The sequence below is a fragment of the Sinocyclocheilus anshuiensis genome, unplaced genomic scaffold (genome assembly GCF_001515605.1).
Source record: "Sinocyclocheilus anshuiensis isolate Anshui unplaced genomic scaffold, SAMN03320099.WGS_v1.1 scaffold1143, whole genome shotgun sequence".
Lineage (NCBI taxonomy): Eukaryota > Metazoa > Chordata > Actinopteri > Cypriniformes > Cyprinidae > Sinocyclocheilus > Sinocyclocheilus anshuiensis.
The window spans coordinates 1,221,953-1,249,045 of NW_015546123.1; the positions used below are offsets into that span (position 1 = coordinate 1,221,953).

At 36.3% G+C, this 27,093-nt stretch overlaps 3 protein-coding genes across 5 annotated transcripts in view; all 3 read left to right on the forward strand.

The window, feature by feature from the left end:
* Positions 1-5,167, forward strand: part of LOC107701016 (ATP-binding cassette sub-family F member 2) — an 11,364-nt gene extending 6,197 nt beyond the window's left edge. Inside the window, exons 3-15 of the mRNA XM_016502910.1 lie at positions 459-671; positions 785-967; positions 1,388-1,559; positions 1,768-1,863; positions 2,306-2,408; positions 2,511-2,606; positions 2,716-2,835; positions 2,958-3,047; positions 3,145-3,255; positions 3,367-3,429; positions 3,609-3,737; positions 3,815-4,018; positions 4,149-5,167. Coding sequence (XP_016358396.1) covers positions 459-671; positions 785-967; positions 1,388-1,559; positions 1,768-1,863; positions 2,306-2,408; positions 2,511-2,606; positions 2,716-2,835; positions 2,958-3,047; positions 3,145-3,255; positions 3,367-3,429; positions 3,609-3,737; positions 3,815-4,018; positions 4,149-4,265 — 1,697 coding nt within the window. The 3' untranslated portion in view covers positions 4,266-5,167. The remainder of the gene's footprint in view (positions 1-458; positions 672-784; positions 968-1,387; positions 1,560-1,767; positions 1,864-2,305; positions 2,409-2,510; positions 2,607-2,715; positions 2,836-2,957; positions 3,048-3,144; positions 3,256-3,366; positions 3,430-3,608; positions 3,738-3,814; positions 4,019-4,148) is intronic.
* Positions 5,168-5,573: 406 nt separating this feature from the next.
* LOC107701017 (protein lifeguard 2-like) lies at positions 5,574-12,368 on the forward strand. 3 transcript variants are annotated; one of them, XR_001635601.1, is made up of 13 exons: positions 5,574-5,653; positions 6,963-7,125; positions 7,251-7,384; positions 7,872-7,936; positions 8,027-8,080; positions 8,191-8,241; positions 8,403-8,442; positions 8,578-8,615; positions 8,810-8,897; positions 8,981-9,076; positions 10,109-10,162; positions 10,246-10,485; positions 10,568-12,368. XR_001635601.1 is itself a non-coding variant. In XM_016502912.1 (12 exons), the coding sequence occupies exons 2-12, from the start codon at positions 6,969-6,971 to the stop codon at positions 10,390-10,392; spliced, it is 924 nt and encodes a 307-aa protein (XP_016358398.1). In that variant the 5' UTR covers positions 5,574-5,653; positions 6,963-6,968; the 3' UTR covers positions 10,393-10,523. The 3 variants fall into 3 exon arrangements, 2 of the variants coding, with proteins under 2 accessions (XP_016358398.1, XP_016358399.1); XM_016502912.1 differs by lacking the exon at positions 10,568-12,368 and having other exon boundaries at positions 10,246-10,523; XM_016502913.1 differs by lacking the exon at positions 10,568-12,368 and having other exon boundaries at positions 5,580-5,653; positions 6,966-7,125; positions 10,246-10,523.
* A 12,306-nt stretch (positions 12,369-24,674) lies between these two features.
* Positions 24,675-27,093, forward strand: part of LOC107700975 (anion exchange protein 2-like) — a 17,321-nt gene continuing 14,902 nt past the window's right edge. Inside the window, exons 1-2 of the mRNA XM_016502856.1 lie at positions 24,675-24,747; positions 26,590-26,748. Coding sequence (XP_016358342.1) covers positions 26,689-26,748 — 60 coding nt within the window. The 5' untranslated portion in view covers positions 24,675-24,747; positions 26,590-26,688. The remainder of the gene's footprint in view (positions 24,748-26,589; positions 26,749-27,093) is intronic.

Here is a 27,093-nt window from a genome sequence, read left to right on the forward strand (position 1 = left end):
AGGTGTTCTAGTCTCTTTTCCATTGCACTGTGAAGAAAACTGGCCAACCAATAAGATTTGTTTTTTGGTCATGTGCCCAAAGGATTTTTCCAAGCGCCAATGAATAGCTGTGAAAGAATACAAACATGACTCTTTTCTCTCTGTATCTGTGTTATTTGATAAACCTCATAGCGAATAAAAAAATCAGCTGTTTGAAAAAAAATGTAAATACTGTATGTTTCTTACATTGCTACGCTGTTGATGACAGACAATGGATTTCGCACATTGCAAAGGTTATTTCTGCTTTTCTATAAGTGCCATCTACTGTCAGAGAGTGGACTTGCATTTTTGTTCAGCCCATCTGTTTTTATGCATTTGTCTGAATTGACATTGCATGTGCTTTTTATTCAGGATGTTTTAAAACCTGATTCTCATCATCCTCCTTAATCCATTTGAATATTATTTTTCTCTTTTTACAGGGGTTGCCAGTTTGACGAAGGAGCTGGATGAGTTTGAGCTGAAGAAAACCGAGGCTCGGGCAGTGACTGGCGTGTTGGCATCTCATCCCAACAGCACTGATGTGCACATCAGCAGCTTGTCTCTCACCTTTCACGGACAAGAGCTACTCAGTGACACTAGTTTGGAGCTCAACTCTGGCCGTCGGTATGGCCTCATCGGACTCAATGGAACTGGTAAATCAACAATCTGTTCATGTTGGTCTAATAGATCTCCTCTTGGTGGCTTTAGAAATTACTTAAATTGTCAGGCTCATAGATAACAGACTTGTATCTACATTTTTGTGTAGGCAAATCCATGCTGCTGTCAGCAATTGGTCACAGGGAGGTGCCGATTCCAGAACACATTGATATCTACCACCTGACCCGTGAGATGGCTCCCAGTGAGAAGACTGCTCTGGAGTGTGTCATGGAGGTAGATGAAGAGAGAATCCAGCTGGAGAGAGAGGCTGAAAAGCTCGCTCATGAGGACTGTGAGTTTCAACAACTCTGATCAAATGCAAATGACATATTTTGATAGGATTAGTTCACCTAGAAATGACAATTGGCATTTACTTGTTCAAACCATACTTGTTCGATATGAATTGTTTGATCCCAAGAAGTCCGAGAACCAATGATGGCATAAGGATAAACATTTAATGAATGTTTAATAAACATTTTCACATTTTTGCCTGAGAATAATTTATTTTAATAGGTCAGATCAATATGAAAACTTTCCACGTTTTCATAGGAACTGTTTTTGTAACAGCTTCCTTTCCTAGGCGTGGTATATTGAACACCTCTGCTTGAGAAGGCTCCTTAATTATGTTCAGTTTTTAAGGAATCTCTTGGTTGAGGAACACTTATTTGTAATTTGTGAATTTAATTGTTTACATTTGTTTGTCAAACTTTAGCTGAATGTGAGAAACTGATGGAGCTGTATGAGCGTTTGGAGGAGCTGGATGCTGATAAAGCCGAGATGAGGGCCTCGCGGATCCTCAACGGTCTCGGCTTCACTACTGCTATGCAGCAGAAGAAACTCAAAGACTTCAGCGGTGGCTGGAGGATGCGTGTTGCTCTTGCTCGGTGAGCTCTCAGAATCTTATACTTAAGTTTAGAGCTGCTGGGAGATGATGTAATAAAAGGCCGAATGATAGCGCAGTTGCTTTGTGCTAACTGTGCAGTGACAAAAACGGTATGAAGCGTATTTTCTGATCCCCATGCATTTCAGTGAATGCGTCTGCATATATCTTTGCATAACAATTTAAACTCATGTTTTTTCTGAAATCTTCAGGGCACTGTTTCTCAAGCCTTTCATGCTGCTTTTGGATGAGCCAACAAACCACCTTGACTTGGACGCATGTGTGTGGCTGGAGGAAGAGCTCCGACAGTAAGTCTTTATTTTTAAAACAAAGGCTGTGTGAGAATATTGAATAAAGGGGTTAATATTTATTTGTTTACTGTGTATTGTTGCTGATGAAATGATGTTAACAAAAGGCCGAATTGTAGCTCTTCCATCAAGCAGTTTGTTCATTGATATGGATAGAGCTTTGACAAAAACTAGACCGAAGCGTTTAACTGATCTGTCAGCACAACCTAGATGCGGTTTTGTTTGAAGATGTTAGGATACCACTGTCTTTTTTCTAATCCTAATGCTGTAGTAACACATGGTATTGTAATAAATGTTGTTACAATTAATACACCTTAACAAGCACACCTTTAGTGTTGCCAATGTTATATTACAAAATGCATTCTGTTATTGTGATGCAGTTATTTGCAAAGACCATGCGGAGAGCTATATGCTCAAGTTTTTCTTTTTTTTTCCCTGACAGGTTCAAAAGAATTCTGGTTTTAATATCCCATTCTCAGGACTTCCTCAATGGTGTTTGTACTAACATTATTCACCTCCACCAGTGCAAGCTGAAATATTACACGGTAAAGAGACTAATTCTGTCCCCCGTAAGCACTTAGGGCTGATTTCCTAGAATTACAAATGTGCAGTTTCATTTATTTCATCATTCATCCTCTTCTGTGTAGGGTAATTATGACCAGTATGTGAAAACCAGAGAGGAACTGGAGGAGAATCAGATGAAGCGGTTTAACTGGGAGCAGGACCAGATGGCACACATGAAGGTAAACTTCTAAATGTACTTTTGTAAACATGCAAATTTTCGTTGCATTTCTCCAAACACTTAGTTTGTGATTGATGTGGCTATCTAAACGTGTTCTTGTTGATCCTCAGAATTACATTGCTCGGTTTGGTCACGGTTCTGCCAAGCTGGCTAGACAAGCTCAGAGCAAAGAGAAGACTCTACAGAAGATGGTTGCCTCAGGTCTTACCGAGCGTGTTGTGAATGACAAGGTAATGAAAGAACAGTTTCCACTTGATCTCAGGCACAACTCTATGCAGTTTGCCTTTTTTGTTGCTGTATATGCTACATTTCAGTCAATAGCAAAATGACTCAAACTACCTTGTCTTTTCAGACCCTGTCATTTTATTTTTCTCCCTGTGGGAAGATCCCTCCTCCTGTCATTATGGTTCAGAATGTCAGCTTCAGGTATTCAGAAAATACGGTATGCAGGTCTAATATACAATACAACATTTGACACACTTTTGTTGCATCTTTCTCTGGGTTGAGGTTCTCACATGTATCTTTTGTGTGTTATATAGCCACATATTTATAAGAACCTGGAGTTTGGAATTGACTTGGACACACGGGTGGCCCTTGTAGGGCCCAATGGGGCGGGAAAGTCTACTTTGCTGAAGCTCCTTACTGGAGAGGTAAGGCAGATTTTAACAAATGCATTTAACTTTGGTGTTCACACATTTTGTGTAGTTTGGAGTTTTTAGTATTGTGGTTTATAAAATATCTTCTCTTTTTTTTTTTTTCAGCTCCTGCCCACAGATGGTATGATTAGAAAACACTCCCATGTGAAGATTGGACGATATCATCAGGTCTGTTGGCTAGACCATTTGTCATGACATTTACGTAGTAATAATTATAATGGATCAGGATCATAATAGTGAAGATAATGGCAATAACTTAAATGACCTTTATTGTTAATATTAAAATGCCTCCATATAATTTGAGTTCAGTGGTTTAGACTGGTTTTAATAGTATTTAACTTCTCTAGCATCTAACAGAGCAATTGGAGCTTGACCTTTCACCTCTGGAATACATGATGAAGTGTTACCCTGAGATTAAGGAGAAAGAAGAAATGAGGAAAATCATTGGCCGCTATGGACTCACCGGCAAACAGCAGGTAGGTTTTTTTTTTTTACTATTTTAATCTGCAAATATATTCTACTTTACATATTGATGTGTTCCTTTTTAAACTAGGTGAGCCCTATTAGGAATCTGTCTGATGGACAGAAGTGCCGTGTCTGCTTTGCCTGGTTGGCCTGGCAGAATCCCCACATGCTCTTTCTTGACGAGCCGACCAATCACCTTGACATTGAAACCATTGATGCTCTGGCTGAGGCGATCAATGACTTTGAGGGTGGAATGATGCTGGTCAGCCACGACTTTAGGCTTATTCAGCAGGTAATGTGAAAGTTTAAGTTAGTTTTTTGCCCTTCTTGTACATTTAACTATCATTTTGTCTCGGTCAAGCTAATGCAGCTGACTTGAGGTCTTTGTTACTTTGTAGTAATATTGGTTTGTTTCCTTGCAGGTGGCTCAGGAGATCTGGGTTTGTGAAAAGCAGACTATCACAAAATGGAGCAGGGACATTCTGGCCTACAAGGAACATCTAAAATCAAAAATCGACAAACAGATGCATGATTTATAGCCAGTAGAGCCCCCCATAGAGGACAGTTCCAACATCTCTGCCAATGAGACTATTGCTCTCCAGGAAATACAAGCATGCTGGTTAGACTGCAGATTCAGTACCACCTGTAACACCCGAGTCAGTCGCTGGGGTTTCCAGTGGAAGTAGCTGTCTTGTTTTCTTTTTTTGTGTGTTAATATGCATCACAGTATTTGGACTTTACTTTCAAAATACCTATTAAAATCATGGGTGTGCGCTTAGTTTTTTTGTACTAGAACAGGAAAGGTCTATAGGACAAAGACTGTAAGATGAAGGATAAAGTAAACGTAAAGAACTCTTGATGAGGTTTTTTTATTTGATCAAATATTGTTTAAAGCTCTATTTGCTAAAATGTCTAATTCTAATTAAAAGTGTACGTTTATTGATTTGGCTTGGACATTTTTTCCTTTGAGTTCAAAATCTGTCTTCTCTATACATTTTGCTCAATATCTATTATCTTGGTTTCTTACAGAACCAGGAGGATTATGGTTCAGTGTCTGCATAGCTGAATAATTCCAGCTGCCTCTCTACCTTTGTAATCAAACTGGGATTAATAAATGTATTTTTAAGGTTTCTTTTTACAAAATGTTCAACAGAAAAAGGGGATATATACAGCTTAGACATTTTTACCTTGGTGTCTTTTACTTTTCTAGTAATGTTTATTAGTTTGTGTATGTGTGTGTGTATATACATGTATATATGTGTGTGTATGTATGTTGCATATTGCTATTTCCTATTGGTTATTCTATTTCTATGATCTGTGTCTTGTCATGGTCCTTCTGTTTGTGCAGTGGAAGCTCCTGTCACCCTAAATTCCTGGTACGTGTTAACATACCTGACAATAAAGCTCTTGCTGATTCTGATATATAAAATATTCATATAAATATGACGTTTATCCAAAATTATAGCACATCACTTAATACTTTGTAATTGAACAATATGACCATGTATAAACAGTTTTTAACAAAGAATTGTGTGTACGATCTGAATAGCCACGGTTTGTTTTTATTTGAAGGTCAGATTGATTCAGTATAACATGTTTCTTATTTTTAAATAATAAAAAGCATGATTTCTAATTCGAGAATTTGCTTTTATGGATATGGAAATTTGCCATCAAAAATAAAATATAACGTTAGTTAATCAAATATGTGAGTTCGTTTATTTTACTGGCTTGTATGAGCAACAGCACGTTTTCGCTGTAAAATAAAATATTTAATCAATATGTTCAATAATCAATACAGTACATTTTGATAAAACGGTGCATGATTCGTGTTTATCATTTCCGGAAACACCGGACGTACGTCATTACATGATTGAGTACATTGTTTTTACTTGGGAATCTCGAGTATCACATTAGCTGTTACAGTAAGGTAAGTTGAAATACAGAGCTTAGTTTATGACTAATTAATTAGAACCTACATTTTTAAGTACTTTCTAACAGCCATATTCTTATATAAGCAAATCATTTGTCGTCTCATACACGACAGAATGGGCTTGAAAAGTGTAATCGATGTGCTAGCTAAGCTAAGTGCTGTCAGCATGTGTATCAGTTCTGTCTCTGCTCCTGACTTTAGTATAACGGTACTCATTAGGACTAATAGTTTAGGATGAGAGACTGTTGTGCGGTGTGTTTGACAGCTCTACAGTCACTAGCCAGATCAATATGTCTAAACTGATGTTCAATGTTTATTGTTGATAATAACTGATAGATAACACTACACTTTTGACAATACAATTAACCATGTAAATACTACTGTTCATATTTGACACAATGATTTCTAAAGCCTCTAAATTATCAGCATGATCACCACTTCGTTGAAGAAAAAAATAAATTCTACACAATCTTCTACATGCCTTCTGTCATCTGATTGCAGGTTCATACTTTTTTAGCAAGAAAATTATACTTTTTTTAGTTTAATTTTAAAAACGTCCACCTTTAGGATGAGGTAAACGTGTCTTTTTGCAGTGAAAACTTTTTTATCATTTTGAAAAGTAAATGTAAGAATACATTTTATATTGATATTAATATTTCAACATGAACATTTACGGCACTGAAGTCATTTAAGTTGGCTTGATTATCCATATCATGTTTAAGTGTGAGTATTGAGGCTTTTGAGGAATGTTCTTATCTCTCAGTCATCATTGTATTGTATTGCATTATATGTTTTGCCCCCCACAATAAATACTACAGAGTGTTGATCATATAACTAAACATTTAAATATAATTTTACTAAGACATATTGTTAGGAGATTTAGAGCGACAACTAAAAGTTTTAAGCTTTTTTTTTTTGTAAAAAGTCTGTTATACTGTTACAAGCTATCAGAAGTTCTTTTAAATTTTGAGTAAAGGTTCAATAAACTCTTCCATTAAAAAACATTTTGACTTATATGTCAGGCTTTACAGAGTTAATTTATAAGCATTATAATCTGGTCAGTTGAAAGATAATTTTATAAAAGCTCTTCTTTAACCGTTCTGTCTGCTATTGGCTTAAAACAGGAAAGGATCCAAGTGTTAGGTTCATAATGAATTCATGTGGTGAAGAGTTGCAAAGTTCCATTGGTGTTGGGGTATAAAATATTAATGCAAGCCAGGGTGCTCAAGTATCAGATCTAGTTGTGCTAGTTGTGATTCCATCCTCGGATGATTTCTTTCATTGTGTTAATGATATTGTTTTACAGTAGACCATGAGTTTGCCAGCAGCCCCACCCAGCTATGCTGAAGCTACAGCAGGAGATAAAGAACAAGGAGCTGGTAGCTTCACTTATGCCTCCCAGCCGCCCCCAATGCCACCCCCAACCATGCCCATGCACCCCAGCTGGGCTTATGTGCATCCTGGCCCAAGTAAGTGACAATCTATTATAATATCTTTGGCTATAGATGCAGAAGTTTTGGTAAGCAAGGAACATTATCTTTGATGTCTTTGTTCTCTGTTTGAACAATGTTAATAGTGCAAAATGTGTGTTTAGGTCCAGGATATTCCAATGCATATGCTGCAGACATGTCCTCACCCTTCTCTGACCCGAGCTCCAGCAGCAGCTTCGACGGCCTCAGTGGAAGCAACTGGGAGGACAAGAATGTCCGCCGTATGTTCATCAGGAAGGTGTGAAAGTCCTGATTCAACTGTTTTTGGAAAGGGAAAATATGTCAGTATTTCAGATGTTACAAAAGATCTCTATTTCAAATAAATGCTGTTCCTTTTAACTTTACCTCCATCAAGGAATTCTTTCAAATGTATTGCAGATTTCTCAAAAATATTAAGCAGCACTACTGTTTTCAACATTGATAATAATAAGAAATATTTCTTGAGCATCAAATAAGCATATTAGAATGATTTCTGAAGCATCATGTCACACTAAAGACGAGTAATGGCAGCTGAAAATTCAGCTTGGCAATTTCTGCAATTACAACTTAAAATATATTCAAATAGAAAACAGCTGTTTTAAATTGTAATAATATTTCACAATATAACTGTTTTAGAGTATTTTTAGTACTGTCTTGATGAACTTAAGAGATGTCTTTCAAAAACATTTAAAAATCTTACCTACCTGAAAAATTTTGATCACGAAAAGCATGTTTTTCTTTGGCAGGTCTTCTGTATCCTCATGGTTCAGCTCATGGTCACATTTGGTGTGGTGTCACTCTTCACATTTTGGTAAGCCATACACACATCAGAGTACATGACAACCCCATTATATGCATTTATTGCACTTTTAAAAGAAAGCACTGTCACTGTCTTTCACAGTGAGCCTGTCCGGAAGTTTGTACAGTACAATCGAGTTTTCTATCTGACCTCATAGTAAGTGACTGAATTATACACTGTTCTGTTTCCTCATTAGAGGGAACTTTCGGGACTTTATGTTTGAGTTATGTTTACCCTGTTAGTGACACTGCTTTGTTTTTGTCCAGCATGACTTTCATGGGAACATACCTGATGCTTGTATGCAGCACAAATGCACGGTAAGAAAATATTATACTTATAAGATTATACTTTCTTCTTGTCTTTGAGTTTGAAACCAACATATGAGATGTTTGCTCACATAGGAGGTGTGTGATTTCAGGAACTGTGAGCTTCTTTAGCATACATCACTTATCTATCAGTGTTTGTGTTTCATCTACAGACGAAGATACCCTACCAATATGATCCTTCTAGCCATTTTTGTAAGTGATCTCATTGTCTCATTAATTTGAAAGTTAAATGATGGTAAACACTAATTTGTAATAAGTATCCACTATCATTTAACGTTTTTAACCACCAGAAAAAGAAAGGGGTGAATATTCTTGTTTTATTTTCAGACTTTGGCAATGTCCTATATGGCAGGCATGCTAGCCAGGTAAGATAAACTTTATATTTAAATGTAATAACTTATTACACTTATTGTATTCTATTCATTTAAAACACGAAGCACTGTTAGAAGTGAAATATTCTTTATAATGATTCTTTTCATTTTTTAGCTCTTTAGACTCTTTAGAATGTTAGTGTGTATGTGTTGAATTTGCAGCAATCTCACTCTTTTTCTATTTACAGCTATCATAATACCAAAGTGGTGATGATGTGTGTGGGCATCACAGCACTGGTGTGTTTGGCCATCACACTCTTCTGTTTCCAATCCAGGGTGAGATCATTTTGTCCTAAATGGCTTCTTTCAAGTGCTTCGTTTACATGTCATTTGATAGAGTGAGGTCTTCTGTCATCTAGGTTGACTTCACCACCTGTCATGGATTACTTTTCTCCCTCATGATGGTGCTGATGATCACCGGGCTTCTGCTGTTCTTCACCGCACCATTTGGATATGTAAGCTGCTTGTAAACCCTTAATAGATATTTAATCACTATTATGCTGTGCTATAATCACGTAGATTTAACTTTTACCTTTATCTTTTTTAATTATCTACACTGTATCCACCTTATTTATACGGACGCAGCCAATTTAATGTATCTGGCTTCCGGTGTTATTCCCTTCCAGCTACTTTTAGCTGTACAAAACAACTCGTTTTGCTGCTTGATGTTGCAAACTGGTGTGTCTTACCATATTATTTTAATGTATTAGTTTAATTATGAACACACTGGTTTGTAGTGTAAACTGTTTAACCGTTTACTTTGTTATTCTTCTCGTTATTTTCCTACAGTGGCTAATGAACCGGAAGTCTCGCACATTCACAGAAAACGGCTTATTTCCGCGTTGAAAAATAAGGTGGATAAAATGATCAGAATTTTAATGGTAAACGACTCTAAGAATGCTGCACTCTTAAGAAAAGTCCGTAAAAATATGGCCCAAACTTTTAATATGAAGGAATTGTCTATATTGATTTTTTACAGGTGTTTCACCCATAGTTTGAATTACACTTTGCATTGTGTTGTGTTTTAGGGTCGAAGGAAATGTCTGTAAATTTAACAGTAAATGTACTGGTAATTTTTAGCCAGCATATTATCCGTTTTTCTATGAATTTGTTTCTTACAATGTACGGTAAAAACTTGTTAATTGGTTATTTCTGCTTGTGGAAAAGCTACTTGTTGTGACCTTCATGTTGTGATTTATCATGTGACTTTCTCATTACCTCCTGTGTTTTTTGGTGGTTGTCAGTATATTATAAAGGTACAAAAGAGATTATAGGTTGGTATATTAACATTATACCAGTTAATGAAATACAGGTTTTTACTATAAATTTAAGTTCAATCCGTAAAACCTAAAATGTTGCAACCTTTTTTTACAGTGAAGTTGTGGTAACCACACCTGCCACCGTTTATACAGTGTGCAGAATGCATTCCCAGTGTGTTCCAGTGCAGTGTTGTCAACTTAAACATCTGCTTCTGTCTGTGGTTTTAGATACCCTGGTTGCATACTGCTTATGCTGGATTTGGTGCTCTGGTTTTCACTCTGGTTAGTACCCTTTAACAATGCAATTTCGTCATGTTTATGTGCTTCATACAAGATGTAATTATCTTCTTTTTGTCATGCTATAGTTTCTGGCATTTGACATGCAGCTGCTGCTCGGCAACAGGCGGTACTCTCTGAACCCAGAGGAGCATGTGTTCGGAGCCATCTGCCTCTACATGGATGTGGTCTACATATTCCTTTTTTTCCTTCAGCTCTTTGGGAGCCGTGAGTGAGGTGTTCATGCTGTGCCCAGGCTTTAGCCTTTGTCCTCTGTTACACACACATACACACACACACACACACACACCCTTCTCAGTTACTCCAAGGTTTGGTGAGGAGCGAAAAGTCTTCCTTCATTCTGTGTGACAGTTGAAGTTTGATGTGTGCTGCCTTCTCAGTTACTCCAAGGTTTGGTGAGGAGCGAACAGTCTTCCTTCATTCTGTGTGACAGTTGAAGTTTGATGTGTGCTGTTGTTTTCCTTCTGGTCATGGTTAGGCAGCTCTTTGCACACCTTGTATGCACCCTCGCTGCAAGATAACCATGCTACCAGTCAGATATACACATGCTGTTTAGGGTAGACAATCACTGCACATCATTTTTGTATTTTCAGTTCAAGTGATTTGAAAAACCCTAGGCCATCTGCATTAAATAATGTTTAGAATTCCAACATACAATAATGAGAAAAAAGAATCAGTGTGTGTTTGAGTGTGATTTAGTGGGGAATATAGTGACAGTACTTAATTGTCAATGGATATTATCCCTTCATTTGCACGTTGTATAGTTGAAATCAATCTTAAACTTGACAGGCAGCTCTTTGCCGGCGATCACTAAATGTATAACAGTCCTTTCAACCTGAGTTTTGTCAATCAGCAACATTGTGCAGTGAAATTATACCAGAGCTAGAGAGGCCCTTATGTGACACTTTAAATTGCTTTTTGTGCAATAATCTGCTCTTGACTGGGGACAGAAGCTGGAGCTTACAAGTTGCGGTCGGTAAATATTTAGTGCCTCTGAATGCTGGTTGATAATGAGGTTTCGGTGTTGTTGTATGCAGCCAATGCAGATTTATAAAAAAAAATATTCTGTGTGCCAAATATAATTCTGTCATGTGACAATAGCAGAGATTTTAAATGCGGCACTTGGTCCCACAGGTCAGTCGTGAGGTCTGCAATATATGTCTATAAATTGCCTCGTAAATTAACTCGTAAGTGTGTGATGCTTGGGAGTTTTTGCTCATTTTCAAGACACTTGATTGCTTTTATTTCTCATTTTCTAAGTCACCTTGGAGCAAAATGTTTTAGATACTGAATTGTCAGGTGCTGACTTATTTGAAAAGAGATGACTTATTACATTCAGAAGAGACAAAAGCTGATATAATGTATTTTATGATTTGTTTTAAGCACATAGGGCTTATTTTCCATGGGCTTTAATATACTTCTCTTGTCTCTTAAGAACTTATAGGTGTAGAGAGTGTGTTGATATTTTAATTTGGAAAACCCTACTTAATTCTGAAAACCTCAATAGGTTTTTAGGTCATTTAAACCGCTATTGACATTCCTCTTTGCTTGCAATTTAAACTGTTTCTGTAAATTAAACATTCATCTTTTTGATTGTTTGGTGTTTGATTTGTCACAGTGAAAGAGATTTGGGTGGAAAGCCTCACATACCCATACACTTTATTTCTTGATTTAAGGCTATGCTAACCTTCAATATTGTTGCTGAAATAAATGGCAGTTTAAAAAAACACAAATGTATGTATTTTTCCATATGTATATTTCACACATGCAACTTTGTTCCTTTTTAGAAGAAATGTATAAAGGCTTTACAGACATTGAAAGCTTAACACGCTTGGTTTTGAAAGCTATTTTTTCAGAGGAAGGATTTCAATTTGAGGTGATCTGTGTAATCTTTTGTGCAGTTCTTATTGTTCATGTGCATATTAAGTGTGAATGTATATGGATCACCCTATGCCTTTCCTATTTCTCTCTCTCTGTGCACTTCTGTGTCTACAAATGAATACGTGTAACCTGTAATTACTGCATGATCTGTGGTACAGAGACCCACTGTGTGCTAATTTAGAACTGAAAAGCATTCCCTCTTTTTCCTGTTAAAATACTAATGGCCAGTGGGTGATAACAGGATATTGTGCTGTTTTGTAACCTCATCTGTGCTTTAGTACAATAAATAAACAGAAGAGTGAATAATAAACCGGTGTGTCTACTTTGTGTTATTCCTGTTATGCAGTCATTTAAAAAAGTACCTTAGTAATAGGTCAAGAATTTTCATCTGTAAACCTGCTCTTTATAGTTTATTTTTTAATTATTATTTTAGGGTTAGGGTTTGTTTTTGTTTTGTTTTTTCAACCAAAATTGTCACACCCTGGAGGATGAGTGGCCCTTATTAGTTAATTACAAATTAAAACAATATTCCCAAGCAATAAGGGAAATGTCAGAAAGATGTAAATAAATAAATATATATTAATTTCTAATTGTGATATTAGGATTAATTTAAACAAATGTGTTTGTAATATTTTAAAATGTGATCGTTTGAAAGTATATAAAATTGATGAGTTTATATTTTTATTAATAATATTGTACCACAAGAATGACCCGTATGTTTGAGTGCATCTGAAGTGCCAGGCATTAAGATAAATTAATAATAATATATGAAATCCACATTCAATGCACAATGTAAATAGAATTTAAATTCAAATTTGAATAGAAATAAGGTCACATGACCACCACGCCTGACGTCAGTGCATATTCACAGAAATATGGCTCTGCGCTCTTGCTGTCGACAGCGGCCTTTTGGGAGCGTGGACTGGATGACTGAACTTTGCGTTGGGAGAGACGGTGGATTGTAATCAAACTGTATCGTGAAGGTCAGTGTAGAGGTCAGTATGTGCTCACATTTCCTAAAGATCATTCAAGTGTTCTTAAACCCAAACGATCAGTCAATCCAAAATGTTGAATTGAGGAGTGCATTTTTTAAACATGCAGAAACTTAAGTTCAGTTTCAGTTTTTCTTTATTTCATTTCTTGAAGGTATTTTGGTTGTGACATTTAGACACAATACATGAAAGGGAAACATAATTTAACCCTTAAATATTTAATTTAACTTCCTTATATCTTTATAAATGTTAGCATTTACTTTCTTGAAAATCTGTTTTACTTTTATCTTTTAATGAAGTTGTCTGGTGCTGTTCAAGATGTGCGACCGAAGCGAAGCTGGTGCCTAGAAGGTTCTCTGCTGTTTTTAGTCTGTCAATTTAAAGGAGAATTAGATTAACTTGGTTACTTAATAACTGGCCTTGGATCCTTTTCACTCTTTAAACCATTAGTCAAATGTTGGTCTTATTCTCTGAAGATGATTCCTTTTCCCAATAAAAGAGTTAAATATTCTCTCATTCGACAGGATTCAAATCAGCAGCTCCATCTGATCTGTCTCTTTCACAAGAGATGTTTTCAGAAAGTGCACCAAGAAGAGCTGCTGTGTCATGTTCCCAATGTATTAGAATCCGCACATGATATTTTAAACCTGTAATTATTAATAGTGGGAACAGTGAGGGCCGTCCTAATAAAGGAGAAGGGATGCATTAAGGCTGGGTGCTCTGAGTGTGGTCTTGTCATGCCTGGGTGGTAAAAGATTTAGTGGGAGCATGAGGCTGAGATCAACGTGACTCAACTAGTAATTGAGGATCTCATAGAATGTGGCTCATCAGATAAGAGCAGCTCATATTTTCATTCAAACTCAAATCTCACATCACTCTCTTATTCCGAGGTCACCGTAGCCACCAGATCCAGTCTGTATCCAGATCAGATGGTCACTGCAGTCACCCGGACACTTCATTTCCATCGATATCGTTGACTTGATTGCAAATTATTGCAAAGATACTATTTAAACTGAACTGAGTTGGATGATGACATCACTGAATTCAATGATGAACTGTTTTTAACTGAAAAATTAGTGTTTACTGTTGTTATTTTGCATTATTGACACTATTTTCCTAATTAATGCTGTTCAGTTGCTTTGACACAATCTGTATTGTTAAAAGCGCTATATAAATAAAGGTGACTTGACTTGACTTGACATCAATCTAGGGGGCATGAGGTGGGACAAAAACTTCATATTGCCAAAGAAATCAATGTTGCTAGTCATGTTGTGCAATGCATTTAGGCCTCCAATCTTTTCGCCTTTTGACTTAAACCTCTCTTAGGGAAGTGCAATGGGAATTGGAAAGATACATAAACATATCAAATGTTTTTAGCATGGGTTTTGTGGTTTGAGTGTCCAAATGCTTTTTAGGGCTGCTGAGTATACAAATATTCATTTCTGTGTATCCTTCCGTCTGAATTATCTCAATGAGCATTGGTTCATTTGTTTATTCCGGTTTGCAACTAAAATAACTTCTCTTGCTCCCTGCCCTCACACTGGTTAGCAGTCATGTGAACAATAATTGATAGTTTGTCAAGTCTGAGGGAGGAAAATTATGATTTACATGAGCTTTCTATTGTGCTGTGATCACTTTCCTCTCACCGCATGATTTCACGTGCTCTGACATGCTCACGCTATGACTGAATGTTGTCTGTTTTTGCAGTTCACAACATGTTAACATGCAGAAATGTGTGTATATGAAGAATGTGATGCCAGGGTTACATTTTTTTATGAAAGCCCTACTGCTTCTGTAAGATTTAAGTTTTTAGGTTTAAAAACAAAATCCAGATGTTAATTTTTCCCATGTCTTTTTTTATATCTCCTTCAACAAAACCTCATTCTCATTTTTGCAATTCACTAATTGTTTTTTGTTTTTTTTTAACTTTTGGACTACGACTGCTAAATGATCTTGAGATATAACATAACAATAGAGGAACTGTTCACCCAAAAATGAAAATCTGTTTTAAATGTACTCATCCTCAGGCCATCCAAAGATGTAGAAGTGTTTGTTTGTTCATCTGAACAAATTTGGAGAAATTTAGCTTTACATCACTTGCTCACCAATGGATCCTCTGCAGTGAATGGGTGCCGTCAGAATGAGAGTCCAAACAGCTGATAAAAAATGTAATCCACACGACTTCAGTCCATCGATTAATGTCTTGTGAAGTGAAAAGCTGCGTGTTTGTAGAAGAAACAAATTCAATTTTAATTTTAAACTATCACTTCTGGTCAAAATACCAGTTCATAATCCAAAATAATGCTTTTTCCAGTGAAAAAGTCCATGGCCTGTTGTCCTCTCACATCAAAATCCATCGACATATGTGTTTAAAAATGTTCTAGACTGTTTTTGCTTCTAAACGGTGCTTGATTGGTGCATATTTCTCTCTTGATTCAGATAAGACAACTTTTTAACTGGAGAAAGCAATATTGTGGATAGAGGACTAGTAAAAGTTTGTAAAAGTTAAAAACATTATTACAAACATGAAGATTTTCACTTCACAATTCCTTTATTGATGGACTGGAGTCGTGTGGATTACTTGGTGATTTCTGTGATGTTCTTATCAGCTGTTTGGACTCTTATTTTGACGGCACTCATTCACTCTGCCGATTCCATTGGTTAAACAAGTGATGTAATGCTTAATTTTTCATCTCTGTTCTGATGAAGAAACTCATCTACATCTCGAATGACCTGAGGGTGAGTAAATTTTCAACAAATTCTTTCCTTCAAAGCAAAGCTTTTCACATACCAATGAAATGTCCAATTTGCACGCATATTTGTCAGATATTATACAATTATTTTGTGAGTAAAAAAGAAAAAAGAAAGAAGAAAGAAAAAAGAAAGTAGTGTTTACCTAGTCATGTGACTTCAAAATGGTGGCTAGAGGTAGATCAACTCATGTTAAAGGGGTCATATGATGCGATTTCAATTTTTCTTTTCTCTTTGGAGTGTTACAAGCTCTTGGTGCATAAAGAAGATCTGTAAAGTTGCAAAGACTAAAGTCTCAAATCCAAAGAGATATTCTTTATAAAAGTTAAGACTTGTCCACGCCCTCCTAAAATGGCTCCTTTAAACCCACCCCCACATGTCTACGTCACTGTGTGGGAAGATTTGCATAACACCGCCCAAATGTTCACGCAAAGAAAGAAGGCATAACTTTTATTCTCGCTGTAGTATTGTTGTTGCCGCGGCGCCATGTTGTGGAGATGCTTTGTGTGTTTCATTGTGAAAGCGAAACTACTTTGTTAGGTCTTCCAAAAGAGGACGATATCCGCTTCGTCATGCCTAATCAGTAATTATGTCCCCACTGGATGCAACAAATGCCTAGTTTGTAATGGGTTTTATTGGTTTTGTCTCGCGGTGCTGGGAAACCGTATCACAGTGTGTTGAGGGCCGTAACATTTCCGTCACACGCTTGAGGTATTCAGCCAATCACAACGCACTGGATAGCTGGCCAATCAGAGCACACCTCGCTTTCAGAACGATGAGCTTTGTAAAAATCGACGCGTTTGAGAAAGGCGGGGCATAGAGGAGAAACAATAATGTACAGTATGTGGAAAATAATGTGTTTTTTTACCTTAAACCGCATAAACACATTGCATTACACCAAATAGCTACACAACATAATGTTCTTGTTAGCAACGTCATATGACCTGTAAACTGTAAACTGAACCCCTGCATATAATGTGATTCAGTCTTTCATCCATATGTAAACCTTAAAAGATAAATCAGATATGCATTTCACATTTTATTTTTGGCTGAACTGAACTTGTTCTCAAACAACTGAGCTACTAAATTAAGTTTAACATACTGGTAAACACAATATTTGCTGCATTTCCTTTCAAACAAATTAGTAATTATCCTGGATATAATTATACCAATAGCTTACTTCTCTCAAAAATATATATATTTTTTTCCCCACCTTTCAGTGTAAAAAAGCCATTATTTATGCTGAATCAGAAGCCTTTAATTGTCTAGATAATTGTAAAGCAGGTTTGCATAACACTGTTCTGTCAAAGGATCCCTATTTATTAACAACACTGACATAGACGCGATAGTTCCCACAGAACACCTGCACAAAGGGTGGTCATTTTTCATTCTGCTCCACTCTCATCAATATTCTTCACATGTGTACGGTCTAATTATATATTATCATCAGCTTTTGCAGGATTATTCTGTGTTGGAAAAGAACAGCTTGTTTATCTGCTACTCTTGTCATAGTGATTAGATCAAAAGAAATAGCCTTGATTTCATGCAAAACAAACTGATATGCTTCCTCGGTTGTTCTAAGTTCACTATGTGCTGATCTATCATAATTGTACCTTTGTACAATTGTAATTGTCCATAACTTGAATACGTTTTTTTTTTTCTGAAAGGGCACAGCAGAACACTGATGGTAACTCAAGCTAGTAATATTTTTTTGACTAAAGTTGACTAAATTGACCTTTGAAGTTACAAGGTACCTGCTTGGGAAGAGCCACATGTGCATTTTTGTAAGCAGGGACAATTAGTCACCACCAGTATATACAATAGATCAGATCTGGAGTGCACACATGAGCTTTAAACAATCGGTTATTTGTCACTGATAAACTCTGGGAAGAAAGAACTGATTTATTAATAATTGAAATATACATTGTTTCAGGCACACCAGGTTAGAATAAGAGGTCTATTTATTCTCCAAATACAGTTCAAAGATGCAGCTGTGTGCTTTACTATAGCAGTAAACAGCTGTGTGGTTGAAATAAGTGCTGGTTGATGCTACAAGTATTTAATATGGATTATTCAAGTAAATGAGTAAATTTATTGTTTTCTCAAATATTAACATTAAAGGGATAGTTCACCCAAAAATGTACACACCTGTATAACTTATGTGGAATGCAGAACAAGGTATTTTGAATGTCTGAGCGTTTTTTTTTCTATCCATCCAAAGTCAGTGGGGTCCATTGTTGTTTTAGATCCCTTTGACTTTCATTGTATGGGCAAATACAGTTGAAACAAAATGTCTTCTTTTGTGTTCCGCAGCAGAAAGTCAGTCATGAAATGACATTTCAAGTCTGAAGTCAAGTCTGAAATGACATTTAATTTTTAGGTGAACTATCCCTTCAAGATCAACTAGAATAATATCACAAACTCATTTCATATTTACATCAAAAACAAGTCAAGACTATCAGAGAAACAGTGATGAACAGAATGGAGTGTTCGTGCAGGTTAATATTTGTGCTGTGCATTTGTAATGCCACTGGTGTTTTGCACTTCTTCCCCAGGCATTTAAAAGCTGACCAATTAATCACAGGCACACACCATGCACCACTTCTTGTATATAAAGTGGCTCTTGAATGCCCTATGCAAAAAGTTGTCTGATTCTTCATGAGAAAGCATGCAAAGGTTTCCCGACAAGATCTGACTGACACCTCTACCTCCTTACAGTTGACTTAGCGAAATCATCTTTTTTTAAACACAAATATTTAGCATTTGGAAGACTGGACACCTCTTGCATGACAGGTGAGTATTTTTTCCCCTGTATGGTGAGACTTGCTGTGCAGCACTGGAATAATCATGTACTGAACCTCCCTTCTACTGTGAGTATAGGTATCATTTCATAGCTAAATAGCTAAAAAAATTTTTTATGTATTTTTACTTTTTAATGTATTATTGTAGGGTGGTCGATGCTCAACCTTCAGATCCGTTTCTAACCGGTCGTTTTTTTTTTACCTCAACTTGTGGATTGTAGTCATGGTCAATATTTGACTGAGGTTGACAAAGCGTGCAGCTCATGCTATATTTTTGGGATTTTGTTGAACATTTAACATGTTTTCTTCGCACGGTAGATGAAGTCCAGACAGGTGATGAGGTCGGTAATCATTTGAGCTCTGAAGCTCATAGTCATAAATGTTATCATGTTTTTTTTTTTTAACACACCCAGTCAACACTGCTGGTGGGAGCGACACTGCTAACGAGCTGAGTGCTCTGCAAGCGCGAGATGTCAATTGTAAACAATGCAGTGTTGATCTTTCTCTCTCTTTTTATTGGCAATAATGTTAGTCGCGTAGTTTTGTCATGTCGCTTGCAGTGTGGATGTGGTGTCTACAAAACATCTGCATGCCGCATGTCCACGTTTTCCCGAGCGTTTGGGACTGAACAGGTTTTGCTCCCAGACCGAGCAGACGACATGAAGCGCGGTCATTTGCTCGACAGACACGTGCGTTGACTCTGTGTGTGAGCTGAACGCGTTCTGCAAATGCATTTGACGGTAAATGAGACACTAACGTTAGTTAAACTGTACTAGAAAAATAAGTAATCGGTGCGAGAACGAACAGCAGAGATCTATGTGAAAGATTGTAGTAAGCATGAAAAAGGAGTGCAGTTTGTCTGAAAGCTCAATGATGGTCATCTGTTTCCGCCACAATACCAGGTAACAAGATTGTTATTCTAAACCCCATTTAAATTTGAATGCGATCTGTTTAAAGCATTTAAGCATGATTTCTATTATTGTTTTTTAATTAAAAACGTGTTTATTAATTTATTAGACGACATTTGTTGATAAATGTCAAGTTACCAAAGTTTAATTGTATGTCCATTTCTGTTCTGTAGAAGGTACGTTGGCCGAACTGTTTTTTCTTTTCTTTTTTTAAGAAGTGTAAGAACCACTATATGACACTGAACAGTACCATAGGTCCAAGATATGTTTGATTAAATTTAAAGGTTGATTAAATTACGGTTCAGCGTTACTGGCAATAGTTAGCCAGAATATAGAATTAGAATATAAAAAAAAGGCTCTTATATTACATGTATAAATGAATATTCCAAAAACTGTGGAGCATTAAAGTCCCAACCAGAATATGGCTCTTAATTATTTATATATATATATATATATATATATATATATATATATGTTGCTACGTGTACTGCGTTAGGCTTGCTCTTTTGTTAGTTTTGACTGCTTTTATTGTCCTCATTTGTAAATCGCTTTGGATAAAAGCGTCTGCTAAATAACTTAATGTAAATGTAATTGATGTGCATATAAACATAGTCAATGAACACAGCATTTCTCGTTTTTTTTTTTAGGTTGGCTTACTAAATAGACATTCTGAATGGCTCTGTGTTTCCAGACCATTTATTTTTATTTTTTTTCCCTCAGGTCACTTTGACTTTGCAGAGCAGTGTTCATATGAACATACAGAAATATAGTTTGACATTTTGGACAGTGACTGGATGGGGAATCGGCAGGCTTGTTTTTGAGACATCTCCATTTGTAAATGAAGACCTTAACAACAAATATTTGATGCTGTAAAAATAACACCTGCCAGCACCCTGCTCCCCTCCCTCCGACTGCTCCCACCACAGCTGCTGGAGCTGAAAAAATGTTTTAGCAGGGTTATGGTTATCCCAAAAGCACTAATTATCCATAATTAGCCCACCGGTTGCTTGTCCCCTTATGTCATATTTCCAATTTACAGTTACAGGTTTTATTCGACTACCCAGTGTGAAATATTTCATTATTAATTTAACAATGCTATTGGATAGGAACATGAGATCTTTTCTACAGATTAATCTAATCCACATAATAGCATTTGCTCTTAAATAACTGTATTTTCAAGCATGTTTCTTTGATATATCAAAGGTTTTTGCTGGGCCATGTCTTCCACAAGTACCATAATCAGAAAACAGACACCGAATCAGCTTGCGGCCAAACCCTTGACTGCCATGTCACGAGGCGTGATTGCTGAAATCATCAGGGTGTATTTACGAAGAAAAAACAATCTGCATAGGTCAAACAGGAAATGACAGTGTTCAGTTATAAATTACCTTTATAATAGCATCCTTGTAATATGAAATTTAAAGCATACTATTTAATTGCTGGTGGCTGAATTGCATAGTGTGCAACAATTCAGCCGTGAATTCACGTCATCACTGGTTCGCGGTGATACATTATATCATAATGTTCAGGACAAGGATTACATTTCTGTGTTAAATGCGTTATGAAGACGTCATTTTGCAATTAAAACTATAACCTGGGGAAACAATAAAGATATGAGGGAAATTTCCTAGAACAGTGCTGAACATATAATCAGTTAAACACAAACTGTTGTGCTGTAGTTTGTCACTGAGACTTACTAACGTCCAGTGGCCACTGAGGTCATAAGCAGGATAAAGGATATCTCCACTGATAGAGCAAACATGCAAAATTGCTTGCTTGAAAACATTGTTTTGGCTGGAAAGACTATTGAGCCTTTCTGTTTTATTGTTTCACAATTTAACTCTCAATTTTTCATAATAATCAATAAAATAAAGTAATATTCCGGGCTCAATACAATAGCAACACTAATGCTCAATTAACAGCATTTGTGGCGTAATGTTGACTATCACAAAAAAATTAATTTAGACTTGTACCTAATTTCTTTAAAATAATGAAAATAAATAAATAAATCCAGGGTTAATATGAGGCACTTATAATGGAAGTGAATGGGGCCAATTTATGGAGGATTTAAAAGCAAAAATGCGAAGCCTGTAATTTTATAAATGAATGTACATTAATTCTTCTGTTAAAACTTGTGTATTTAAGCTGTAAAGCTGTTTAAATTAGTCTTACAGTCATTTCAGAGTTTGTCGTTTCGTTGCCATATTAAAACCATGTTAATGTGCATATGTGCACTGATTCTGATATTTTGAAGTCTTGTGCCTTTACAATTGACACAGTATTTTAACATTTAAATATTGGCTGAATTCATTTTCATTGTAAGTTTTTTTTCTTTTTTTATTATTAATTTTTTTTTATTTATTAAATACGTTTTCTTAGTCAAAATAAGTTCAAAATATATTTTGTGGTAATTAACATTGTCACAAATGCTATCAAATGTGTTTAACTCGTACTGATCCCAGACCCCCCAATCCCATTTAAAGCATTAATTTCACGTGCATGCATGTCAAAGCTGTTACTTTTGCACAATCTTTAAAGGGGTCATATGATGCTGCTAAAAAGAACATTATTTTGTGTATTTGGTGTAATGAAATGTGTTTATGCGGTTTAAGGTTAAAAAACACATTATTTTCCACATACTGTACATTATTGTTTCTCCTCAATGCCCCGCCTTTCTGAAACGCATCGATTTTTACAAAGCTCATCGGTCTGAAAAGTGAGGTGTGCTCTGATTGGCCAGCTATCCAGTGTGTTGTGATTGGACGTTTATAAAGAATATCTCTTTGGATTTGAGACTTTAGTCTTTGCAACTTTACAGATCTTCTTTATGCACCAAGAGCTTGTAACACTCCAAAGAGAAAGGAAAAATTTAATTCGCATCATATGACCCCTTTAATAAAATCATACATGGACATATATGAAGTATATCCGTAGCAGGTGCCAAACATAGTACTAGGATGTGTGTATCTTAAGTCTTTTTCAAATCATTCCTGGAGTTCATGCCATAGAGCCATATTGTTGAGTCACGTCCCTTTGGTCACATGTTTGTCAGAGGGCTAAAGGAGGAAACTTAATCGAGGGGGGAGGGACAGCTATCAGTGGGTGCCTCAAGGTTGGAAGTGAACAGCATGTGTGTGTGACAGATAGAGACAGAGAGAGGTTAGGATAAAATTGTAGTGCGCTTCAACTTCCAGAACAGCTTTTCTGTTCTCCAATCACTGCCTTTTTTCACCTCCTGTCCCTCCTCCCTCTCGGTGTCTCTTTCTTTTTCTGCCTTTCGGTGGCTGTTTGGCTTCAGTGGGTCTTTGCCATCGCACTACAATGACTGCTGTAGCTGTAGTCTCCCTGCAGTGAGCATTCTGAGGTAAGTCTCTGTGATTTTCTTCTCTGTAACAATGTGTAGTTAAAGGGACAGTTCTCCCTGCAGTGAGCATTCTGAGGTAAGTCTCTCTCTGTGATTTTCTTCTCTGTAACAATGTGTAGTTAAAGGGACAGTTCTCCTAAAATTGGATGTCATCACACTCATGTCATTCCAAACTTGTATGACTTACTTTCTTCTGTGGAACATGAAAGATGATATTTTGCAGAATGTTGGTAACTAAACCATTTTGGTGACCTTTAACTTTCATCATATGGACAAAAAAGATGTTCTTCGAAATATGTTTCAGAGAAAAAAGTTAGGTATAGCCATTGGTTTTATGTCTTTGATTTTCTGTTGCTTGTTATATAGGAAGGGTATGTTCATATTTTTGTGGTAGACAAACAGGCACATAAAGTGTTTGGAGTTATGTTTTGCTGGAAATGTAACTGCAGCCCTTCCTGTCTTACAAAGTGCTTCCTGTTGGAATTTTTAAATTTTATGCACACTATCGGGGAGAGAGGAATTATATGTTTAGAAATATGCTTGAACGAATCATAATCATGTTTTTTTGCTCATTCTTTGTTGTTGTCACTGGACTGTGATTGTCAGGAATGTGGCTCTTTCTCTCTTTCATCCTTTGTATATCCAGCCCAGTGATGATGAGGGGTCTAGAGTTACACTTGGTATCAGAGCAACAATGACTTTGGCCCAGATTAAGAGCATGAGATGACTCAGTGATTCTTCTAATGGACTGGAATACTGAAGGTTTTACTCATTTTCTAACAAACCTGTTCTATTTAGAGTTCCTGTAGTTAAAACAGTAGAGCATGGTGCTATGAACCGTCAAGATTGTGGGTTGGATTCCTAGGGACTGATAAAATATATAGTTTTAGTAACTTGAATGCATTGTAAGTCACTTTGCCAGGTGTGTAAATTTGCATAAAAATGTACATTTATTTAAAATTAGTGCTAAATACAAAGCAGTGCAATGTTGAGTGTCCTATCTACATGGCATTGACATTTTTATTTTCTATTTCTGACGATCTACTGTCACCAGACAGGCGAATAGCACATATAACATAGCAACAGTCAATGTGCTGTGATTACATGCTGTAAAGAAACTATATTTTGTTTTTTGTTAGAAACTATTATTTATATTACACAGTTCTGAATTTAGTGTTCACATGGCAGCAGAATAAGTGTAAGCCTTACAGTGTGGATGCTCATAGCCTCTGGGAAACATCTGCTGAATCACTGTCCTCAGTCACCTTTAGTGTACAGACACACAGTGGCACCCAGAAGTCTGAGGATACACTGAAAATCTGGCCATTTTTATTTAAACTTGAAAATAAAAAGAAAGTGTCAAGAATTTTTTCAAGCATAAAACAAAGAAATTAAGTTGAAAAACTATATATAACGAGGACACGTTTAAATAAAGCAATTGTTTTCTGATTTTGAATTTACAGGTAGAAAAAAAAAATTTAAAGCAAAGAAATGTTGTGGACTATTTAAGATTGTACAAATATATGACACTAACCATGTGTACCCCTTTGTATAAAAGTTCAGATTTCCTTCCATTAAAGTGCTCTTTGGATCCTTCTCAAATCATGCTGGACAACATGATCATCACGTGTGGAGATAATGCAGCTGGAGTGCTGCTGCCATTAAATCAGGGGTGTCCAGTTATGTTCCTGGAGAGGCCACTGTCTTCAGAGCTCCGCTCCCATCCCAGTTAAACAAACCTTAACCAAAGCAATGAAGATCTTCAGGATTACTAGAATCTTCAAGGGGGACGAGTTAGAGCTAAACACTGCAGGACGTTGGTTCTCCAGGACCAGGATTGGACACCCCTGGATCAAAGGCCCTGTTACAAAAGGTACATTAAAAACATACACACTCAAAAGCTTCAGTTTAACATATGAAGTGTAAGATTGAAAATAGAGCACCTTCACCAAATTGAGGTCATATCATCAACACGTGGCTCTGAACACATCACAGTTTAGCATAATGCAGTTAACATCTCAGTATCACAGTTTAACATAACTTTGTAAAACTTTTTCTGGGAAAAGTTTTGAAGACATTTGAAGTCCTAATAAGAAAGGAAACAGTGCACATGAACTCCAGCTATTATAACTACTCAGCCTTGAAAAGAGTGTTCTGTGTTTAGGCAAGTGCATGCTTCACCAACGTCAAACACATTACTTAACTTTTGAATGGAGGGTGCTACAGGAAACTGCAAGAAAGAGTCAGGGGAAATAGATAAGCTGAGTGAGCAGTCACTCTTAGACTGCAGTGGCAGCGGTTTTAGTCTCATATTTAGATGTTCACGGGTGTGAATTATTCTTTTTTTCAAGATGTTTGTGCTCTTTTTCTTTTCTTTTTAAATTGCCATATGGTTTTGTGATTCCTCATTGTTAATTTGTCCTTTATAAGTGCAATATTATGAACAACTGATGCTTTTCCCTTTAAAAAATAGTTTACTGATGGTCTGTAGGGGGAAAAAAAAGAATACTGTGACCTTTCACATACTGATATGACACCTACATCTGTATGGATTTGAATAAGGATGTGGCTTCTAATTTTGGTATTTTCCATTGAGAAATGTTACAGAATTTCCTGTGCCCTGCCCAATTTATATGAGATTCTGTTACTGTGATATTGCATATGAGCTTTGACCTGGTTGTTGACTGATGCTCAGACAGATTTACAGTGTCTGAATATCAAGTTGAAGATAAAATGTAGCATTGAAAAGTGAAGTGTCTCCCAGGGTTTACTAGGACGGGGAAATGCCTCTGAAATATGATTTATATTTTACTCTTGAGTATTTATTTTTACTTAAAATGTAAATGTTTTTACTTCAAAATGTGCATATATGTGATGTTGCAATAGTTTTTATGAGTATGAATTATTTTATCATTTTCTCTCATAATAATCAAGTGAAATGGCATGGAAGAAAAATAGTTCTATCTATTGGGTCCTTAAAAGACTTCCAGCAATATATATTTACTGCTGTTCGCAGAATGTATCATTTATGTTACTATTTAACTATATGGATCTTTACTTTAGGGCTTTAAAACCATTAATGGACAGGCTTTAATGGCCATTCAAGTCTCTTTAAAGTCGAGAGCTTTCTCAGTGCTGCATTTCTCAATAAACCACAAAAAACAGAAGCTCAGTGAAGAAAAAATAAAGATTGTCTCTAAGAACTAGGACGGGGAAATGCCTCTGAAATATAATTTATATTTTACTCTTGAGTATTTATTTTTACTTAAAATGTAAATGTTTTTACTTAAAAATGTGCATATATGTGATGTTGCAATAGTTTTTATGAGTATGAATTATTTTATCATTTTCTCTCATAATAATCAAGTGAAATGGCATGGAAGAAAAATAGTTCTATCTATTGGGTCCTTAAAAGACTTCCAGCAATATATATTTACTGCTGTTCGCAGAATGTATCATTTATGTTACTATTTAACTATATGGATCTTTACTTTAGGGCTTTAAAACCATTAATGGACAGGCTTTAATGGCCATTCAAGTCTCTTTAAAGTCGAGAGCTTTCTCAGTGCTGCATTTCTCAATAAACCACAAAAAACAGAAGCTCAGTGAAGAAAAAATAAAGATTGTCTCTAAGACATGTACATGAACATGTAAATCGATCTGTCGGAGAACTTTTAACCAAGCAGATGTTTTCTTTTTCCATGTGTCACCTCAGGTTATGCTGCCCGAAAGTTCCCAGTTGAGTCTGAGTGAAAGAGAAAAGGGCTAAAGCCAGCGCACTTTACAGCACCACCCACAAACCTGACCATAAGCAATGAGTGACCCTCAGGATGCCAGTGACGTCACTTCTGCCGCAGGCTTGACGAGACATTTGGTAGGTAATCTTTAATTTATTCACTTTTGAATTTTTTTAGGCTACGAAGATTATTAAGCTGGAATATGTTTTGCCTATACATCTAAGGTGATCTTCATCAGCATTCATCCACTGCTTCAATCTTGTTAATGTAAGAACTGATATCAGGATTGTTCAAATGTACATTGCTAATAATCAGAAAATCTGTATTTTTACATTAACATTTAAAGTGATTTTGTTGGGTTCAAGCACGTAAAGCTTTCAGAAAGTAGCAGATATTTGATTATGGTTCTCCGAAGTTGTGTGTGTGTGTGTGTGTGTGTGTGTGTGTGTGTGTGTGTGTGTGTGTGTGTGTGTGGGGGGCGT

Coding starts and splice junctions, on each gene's coding strand:
- LOC107701017 (XM_016502912.1), top strand. CDS start 6,969: ATGAGTTTGCCAGCAGCCCCACCCAGCTATGCTGAAGCTACAGCAGGA. Junction 8,616..8,809: donor ATGGCAGGCATGCTAGCCAG/GTAAGATAAACT, acceptor TTCTATTTACAG/CTATCATAATACCAAAGTGG. Junction 8,898..8,980: donor TCTTCTGTTTCCAATCCAGG/GTGAGATCATTT, acceptor TCTGTCATCTAG/GTTGACTTCACCACCTGTCA.